General features: G+C 36.3%; 1 protein-coding gene across 1 annotated transcript in view; it reads left to right on the top strand.

Annotated features, from left to right (window-relative positions):
- Gpr137c (G protein-coupled receptor 137C) overlaps nucleotides 1-8,396 on the top strand; it is a gene marked incomplete at its 5' end in the record, with an annotated part of 58,291 nt that extends 49,895 nt beyond the window's left edge. The window contains 4 exon segments of the mRNA XM_013510458.1: nucleotides 2,793-2,942; nucleotides 4,160-4,285; nucleotides 4,455-4,573; nucleotides 5,572-8,396. Coding sequence (XP_013365912.1) covers nucleotides 2,793-2,942; nucleotides 4,160-4,285; nucleotides 4,455-4,573; nucleotides 5,572-5,749 — 573 coding nt within the window.
- Nucleotides 8,397-8,501: the final 105 nt, after the last annotated feature.

The raw sequence follows: 8,501 nt of genomic DNA, 5'->3' as shown, positions 1-8,501 counted from the left end.
TTTTTCTCCGGTACCGGGAACCGAACTCACGACCTTGCGCTTGCCAGGCAGGTGCTTTTGCCGCTGAGCTAAATCCCCAGCCCCTACACCAGGGGACTTCTTTAATGGCTTCATGCTTATAATTTACTACAGGTCATTTTGTCTTGTTTCAATAATTTCAATCGTTATTGATTCTTTGATCTTTTCTCTTCTAGAAAAGTTTTTCTAGTATTTACAAGTTAAGCTGTCTCTCTATATTATAGTATATTGTGTTCTAATAATCATTTCTCAAAACAGTGAATATAAAATTTTGTGGTTATTTTAGAATGTTTACAGCATTGCTTTCTTCTTCTTTCTTTAAGAATGTAGTATTTTTAAAATTAAATCTGACCCACAATGAAAGTAATCATTATGTTTGTACTGCAAACATGTACTAATAAAAAGAATTATATCGGCAGGAGGCGAGGTAGCTTGCACCTGTAATCCCAGAGGTTCAGGTGGCTGAAGAGAGCGCTCCCTTGAGTCCAGGAGTTTGAGGCCAACCTGGGAGACATAATAAGATCCCAACTCCCCCCGCAAAAGTGTATATTTTAGATTAACTTTTTATTAACATATTTTTTTGGAATTCACAAAAATAAAAATGTGTATTGCAGAAAATTAGCCTTGATTTCTTTTTAAATTTAATCTTTCCTGGGTTTTATTTATTGCCACAAATACTTTTTATTATTATAGTAAGTTAGCTCAGGGAGGGAGCTCTCTTAATATCTTTCAAAATATCTTTCATCTTTTAGTTCTTCCTTCTTCCAACCTCTAAAATGTGTTGTTCTTATCAGGAAGTCAGTTCGAATGATTCTCAAACCTGTACCCTTCTGATAACAAATATTTGTAACAACCTATTTCCAGCCTGAAAATAAGAGATTTTCAATGTACTACACATACAAAAATTTAATGTGAAGTGGAAATACATGTGAGTCTGATTTATTTCACTTCAGTCAGACTCACGTGTGAACATCCTATTGTCCCCTAGTGTGAGAAACTGGAAGGGTAGATAAGATCCAGATTGTGAAGTGAGAAGAATCTGTTCAAAAGGAAAGAGAAATGGGGATGGGGCAAAGGAGAAAGGAAGAAAGGGAAAAGGAAAAAAATATACGTATGTACAAGATAGTTATACTACTAGTTTCTCTTTGTTCATTGACAAGAAAGGTTTGTGCAAATATTGTTTGGACAGTTTTTCAGACCTGTATCTTACACTCTGTGTAACCGCTTTGAAGATAACAATATGCAATGTGTTAACTAGTGCTACTCTCCTATTATCTTGTTTTGAAATTTTTATTTTTCTTTTTAAAGTAAAAATACAAGATAATAATTATGCTCCAAAAGCAACAACATAATAATAGGATTTATATGTATATTTATTAACTTTTAGTCTAACATAAAGTGTGGGTTAGTAGTGAAATTTATTATAAAAACTGTAATAAATTTCTGTGATATTTAAAGGAGGGGAAATAAAAGGAAAGTAATTAATATTTCAATGGAGCAGCAGCAAAGACGGTAACATAAGTGTTTTGCGTTAGTCACATATACCGCGAGTATTTTTGCTGTCCCAACATTTTGCTGTCAGTGTGATGATATCCACAAATATTTGAACAACTCTTGATAAAATTCTGAACAAAACGAAGTGCAAGTTTCCATTAGTCTGTACATTATGCGTATGTGTTTCTCAGAATTTTGGCATGTATTTGAATTATGCAAACACAGTTTATTTAAATGTAAAGCAGACTTTGGTTCTGGCCCAGATTGCTATTAGGTTTTTCATCATCATGAATATCCAGGAAGCCATTTGAAAGTTAGAAAAGTCAGAGCTTACGGAGCCATCCCATGCGTTCCCAGTCATCTAGCATCCCTAGACTGTGTGTGACAAATTCCATAATTACTCCCTAATCTATGACACTCAGTGCCATGTTGGGTGTTATTTTGTAACTGATCTCTTTGACAGTGGTTTCTGATGTGTATACTACATTTGAGGACCACAAAGTTAGAAGGGCTTTCTATATTTGGGAAAATGGTGAAAGCCATAAATTTAAAATGTTGTGAATTTGAAAACATTTTGAGTGTCTAGATCATTTTGGCATCAACATAATGGCCTTGAGAGAGGAATGACATTGTCTCTCTAACAGAATGGTATGAATAGCCTAGGAACTGAATTTCTGTTTTTTTTGGTTTTTGAGGGTTTTTTGTTTTGTTTTGTTTTGTTTTGAGACAGGTTCTTCCTATGCAGTTCAGGCTGGCCTTGAGCTCACTTTGTAGCCCAGGCTGGTCTTGAACTCACAGCCATCCTCCTGCCTCAGCCTCCTGAGTGCTGGGATTACAGGCGTGCACCACCACGCCCGGCTGAATTTCTGTTTTAATTTTGTATCAGAAACTAAGTGTACCAAGTGGACTAATGCTTCTCTTTTCCGTTATGACTAACCCACCTTTCTAACTACCATCAATTAAAATTCAGATCTTTTGCCAACTTGTTTATTCAAATATTACTTTAGGAATAAGGTAACCTTGGCAGAACAAAACCTTCCTCCAGCTGCCATTTGGCAGACTGGCAAAGAACTTACACCTATTAACTTACTCCTATTAAACACAATATGGAATTCTAGGAATACGAATTATAAGCCAAGGTAATTGAGAGTTATTTCAACAGATGTCCACTCCATGCTGTCTAGGAATGCCTTCCAAGCTATGCCATTGTTTTATACGGATGACTAGCTTGTCGTGACAAATGCGCAGAGTATCGTGGTGACGGTTTTCATTTCTTTTAGGGTATGTCTCTGTGCCAGACTGTCGTCGTAGGCTCTGTAGTCATTCTTCTCTACTCTTCCAGAGCTTGCTATAATTTGGTGGTGATTACCATATCTCAGAATACATTAGAAAGTCCGTTCAATTACGGATGGGATAATCTTTCAGATAAGGTAAGCACCTACCACATATTGCCAATGTACAATTGCTAATTGATAATACAATGGATACTTCAGTTGGCCTTACCTAGAAGAACAATTTAGTGTCTGACTTACACTTTTATGGAGTCTCTGCCATCAGTAATTATGCTTAAAGCTCTGCTTAAACATTTTCATGTATATGAAATCATTCTCTGAGGGAATTTTTCTGAAGAAGTTCTCTTATTGTAAATAGTAGTATTATAAATGTACTGGTGATAAACCTAGTTTACTACGTTTTAAAAGGATGGTGTTTAAATATCTGTAGGTAAATTAATTGTCTATCATTATTGGTGAACACAAGTATGTCTGTAATTTCCTAGGACAAAATTACCTCGCCCCTACCCATTAGCCACATATAACCTTAATTCTTGGTTTCGTTTTAGAAGTTTAAATATAATGACTTCCTTAAAATTCTGGCATTACTAATTTTAATAACAAAAAACCTTTCTAGGTCCTTTGGTGTCCAGGGACTTGCTGAAGTAATTCCCAGGACTCTAGCTATGACTATTTACTTTCCCCACCCTCCCTGTCACCTTCCTAAAAGTACAGTTTGATATAGCCATATGTCGTCACTTTTTATTAACCTTGTACTGAATTCAGGGCATCCCAGAATACCATTTTTCACTTACCTTTCTATGGGGAAGGAAAGTTCCTGTGGCAGACGGTTTTCACTCTTTTTCCCATTTCCCGCTGCCTACCTCTGTCAGAATAAAAACAAGTTGAAGTTGCAGATTAGGCCCCAGAGCATATGCGATGTTAACAGCTGAGCCGACTGACTGACCACGTCGTGACTGGCACAGGCCTAACTCAGTAAGTGCTGCTGTCCCAGGGCAGCAGCAGGAGTAGTCAGTCTTTAGACTATAAGGCCCCAAAATAGGACTGCCCCTTATTATCCAAAGATTAAAATTATTTTCCATAAATTGATGCATTGAAAAATATCATTATATGGGAAATCACAAAATATAGGAAATTTTAGAGTCTCTGTGCTTGTGATTGATATATTTTAACTTCCCCACACAGAAACAAGGTGATTGGGGATGTTTGTTTGTTTCATACCGGGAATCGAACTCAGGACCTTGTGCTTGCCAGGCAGACGCTTGCACGGCTGAGCTATGGCCCTGGCCCTGGGGATGCTGAGGCTTGCCCATAAAATATGAGTAAAAACAGCTCTGCCTGTCCTCTGTTCCCAGGCTCATGTAGAAGACGTAAGTGGAGAAGACTACATAGTATTTGGAATGGTCCTCTTTCTGTGGGAACATGTACCAGCATGGTCAGTGGTACTGTTTTTCCGGGCGCAGAGATTAAACCAGAATTTGGTATGATATTGTAATATCCCCCAGTGCTTGTTCTTATTCTTAAACTGTATGGAACATTTATGTTGATTTCCTTTTGGGGCAAAGTTTAACGCTAAAAATTATTATAGTCTAGTCTCCTTTCTTAGCTGAAAAGCAAGCTTTCATATACTATCTAATATTTTGTTCTCAGGCACCTGCTGGCATGATAAATAGTCACAGTTACAGTTCCAGAGCTTACTTTTTCGACAATCCAAGACGATATGATAGCGATGACGACTTGGCGAGACTGGGAAGTTCAAGAGAAGGAAGGTAGATGTAACAAAAATCATTTGCCCTGAATCTGTACTGACATATATTGAATAAGACAAATTTAAGTTTTAACCCAACTATTAAGAAGATGATTTGGTGATATATGTCAGTATATAAGACCCTAGAATGCCAGAGCTTAAGGCAAGATTTTAAACGTGTGGTGGGATGTCCACTATAAAGAACCACCATCTGACCTGAAACCTACATATAGTATTACCTTTATTTGAGAAATGCCTTAGGAGGTGAAATAGCACCATTTCATTGCAGGACACCTTGCTGGTTCAGAACTGGGTACGGGCTGAGGTGGATGAGTAGGGAAGGAATATTGTTATACTGATTATGTCTGTTTCTGTATCCCTAGTCCTTTCCAAGTCCACAAAGACACGTAGATAAAACTCTTGGGAAGCTTGGACGCCGTAGGAAGTCTTCCCAACCCTGCCCATCCCCAAACCATTATAAGCCCTTAAATCTGGCATATGATGAGCTGTTTATCAGGGTAAAGAGAAAACTGTCATGCATGCCTACATAATTATTTCAGCATGATGTAACAGTTGGTAATTTTGACTTTCTGTGGACAAACTACTTACGCTGGTTTTCAAGCTGTTTCTTTATATCCCTACTGGGAAGTGGGCATGATAGTAGAACCTGTGTCTTGGGGTTGGAGTGAGGACTGAGGATAGCTGTAGATAGATATAGATACAAATATATAGTTATATCTGAGAATAAAGCCTACCACATAATAAACTCTATCATTTTACTATTGCTATTATTATAAATTCTACCAGTTCTGAGAGGCATGTATTCTTTCATAATGTGTGATATAGACCAAAGATACTAGGCAAAATTCATTAAATTTTGTAGGTCATTATTGGAGAATCTATTTAAACATGATACTGTATTTGATACTGCTCAGAATTCACTGAAAATGTTAAAGATGCCCACGTTACTTCTCATATTCTGATGATGGCCCTTCGGCCTTTTTGCCTTCTCTGTTGCAGTTTACCTAATTCGCAAAGCTTGGGCTGGTACGGCACCATGACGGGGTGTGGCGGTGACGCATACACAGTCGCTCCCCACCTGAATGGACCCATGGCAGACACTGCTCCTTTGCTTTTTACTTGTAGCAACCTAGATATGAACAATCACCATCGCTTATATGTGACGCCACAAAACTGATAGCATTGCCAAGCCGTGCATCTTGAAGTGTTTTCCATGAATGTGTATAGCCAGTGTGTTTAAATTTCATCCACATAAACATTGCAACTGAGAACAAAATCTGGGAAGGTGGCTGTGTGATGGAGAACACAGCTGTTTCTTTTGACCTCTGCATAATTAAGCAAAATGGGAAGTTTGGAATAAGAGAAAAGAAGGATTAGATCTTAAGGCACTTGATTTTCTCCAAACATCCTGACTTTGGAACGTCAAATGCGTACTTGCATATTTGCACTTTTATCTTTGTTTGAAAGAGTACACTGCAGCCCCCAAAGTCATACTCCAGTGTTCACACTGGAATATTATTGTACACCAAATTGGAAGGCATTTTTTTCTACGAAAATCAAAGCCGATAATTTCATTGGTGTACTGCGTCTGGAATCCTTCCCCAGTTATAGAGTATGAGTGCCCAGTTAAAGCATAGAAACATCATCTTCCTCAAACAGCTACTAATGGGGCTGGGGATTTAGCTCAGCGGCAAAGCGCCTGCCTGGCAAGCGCAAGGTCGTGAGTTCGGTTCCCAGTACCGGAGAAAAAAAAAAAAAACCTACTAAAATGTGTAATTACTGAAGACAGTTCTTTGAAGCATGGATTTAAAATACTAATTGAAAGTATTCCAACAATCATTTTAAATAACTGATCACAGTAATCCTTTACAGTGATGAGCAGCAGTGTTCTTTGGAAAGCCACAGTAATTTCTTCAAAAGGAAAATAATAGCAGTGAAAATTGCGGCGACTTTGAGTAGAACTGGTCAAGTGATTATTTTGTATGATTAAAATATATAGTATATAGTAGTTTAAGCATGATTACTCAAGAAAGCAATAGTGATTTTTACATAGGGAGATTTTGGTAGATACTTCTTGGGACTAAACAAGTTTACAGATGCATTTAAGAATTTTCATGAAATGTAGGATTCTAAGTTAAAACAAGAATACATTTTCAAAAGCATTGGATTTATCTGAAACAAGATATAACTGATCTTACCTATTTAAATCAGGATTGTCCTCAGGTAAATTAAGTCATGGTACGTTATTGTAGTGAACTGAAGTGCAATATTTTGTAAGACACATAATTCCTTCTTTAGTTTTCAGTTCTATACTTTGAATTTCGGCAAAGCCAAATTAAACCAAAATCAAATTAATTCCAGCATTTGACTAAATGAGCAAATTTTAAAATGTACAAAGTTGTTAAGTATAAAACCAGAAATGAACAGTAATGGAACTTTTAGAAATACATTAAAACTGTCTTCAAGTTCCTACCCTGTCATTCATATATATCCATATATACATGTATATGTTAGGCTAAGACAAAATGGAATTTTAAAATGCACTTTGTACCAACGTCTATACGGAAAGTAGATGCTGAATACCTCAAGATGCCAAGGGAAGAGGCAACATTTAAAGTTATCACTCCATGCTTAAAGATAATCTTAAAAAATTCCCTGCTGATCTGTTTCTTCAAAACTAGAACTAATACAATTATCCTGTCTTCTACTTTGGTTACAAAGTTGTTTTATTTCTTTTTACTAATCGTATCTTTCAGCTTTTTAATAAGTAATACAGTGACATCACAAAAGTTTAAGAGTAGGTGAAATGAAATTGTTAATGCTTTCTACCTTTCTGGATGGTTGATACAAAATAAATTTCTTCTTTTATGAAACAAAGGACTTTAAATTCAATCAGAAGCGTTCTAATAGTTATAAATGTTATCTGGCATTTGTTAATAAAAAGTTCTCATAACCAAATTACTTAAAATTTTATAGTACAAGAGTTAACCGTGATATTGATAACAGTATTTTTTACTAATGTTTTTTTCAGTTATTAATTTCTTTTAGAATACAGCCATTTATTTTGCTGATGATGCTAGATATCAATCTAGACATATCTGAAAGATCTGTATTTTCTTTGTTAATCCGTGGGTTCAAGATAAATTGTTTTCTAGTAAAACCTCCCTTGATGAAGTTCCTATTTGTCTAAAGATGACTTTAAAACGTTGTTTTTCATATAAAACAACTTAGTCCTTTCAGCTGTATTAGCTGACTGTACTAAATCTGAGATTTGTGAATTTATCAATGACTAGGGTCCCTAAATTCTTGCATTTGTCTCCTTATATACATCTCACACAATAGATCACCAAAGAAGAGAAAGAGAAACTCTGGCCCAATTTTTGCTTAAAAATTCCAAAGCACTAGGAGCACTTTATGTTTGGTCGCAAAAGAAGTTGTTTATAAAATCAAAGGGCTACCAATTCCCTGTTCATCCTGCACTGAAGCACATGACAATTTCAAACCTTCCTTCGTGTTCCTTAATTTATAAAGTGGATCTCATTGCTTAAGTGTGTATTTCTACAGTGACAAGCAATATTTGTTTTTATCACTTCGGTTAGTTGGCCATTAACTTTGAAACTCTTTACCACTCATTATAGCTCGCTGTAGTTTCATGGAAGATGTAATTTATAGCTCTAGTGGGTTTTTTATGCATAGCTGCCTTTTTATTGTTTAACAGTGTTTCTCAGCTATATAACCAGTTCCCAACTGGTTGTGAAAGTATAGCTGAGGCCAATGAATGTATTTATTTGTTGTTTCACTCAATTGTAACAAAACACTACTGTTAAAAATAAAAGTGTGTGTGCTTTTATTTGGACATCCGGTTTTCTTAATCTCCCTTAATGGGCTCTACTGAGTTTCTCTTACACAGGTTGAGAACCCCGGTGTTA

Source organism: Chinchilla lanigera, unplaced genomic scaffold (assembly GCF_000276665.1).
Source record: "Chinchilla lanigera isolate Chin_1 unplaced genomic scaffold, ChiLan1.0 scaffold00008, whole genome shotgun sequence".
Lineage (NCBI taxonomy): Eukaryota > Metazoa > Chordata > Mammalia > Rodentia > Chinchillidae > Chinchilla > Chinchilla lanigera.
The sequence above is the reverse complement of the archived record's forward strand: the minus strand, read 5'-3'. Positions and strand labels throughout refer to the sequence as shown.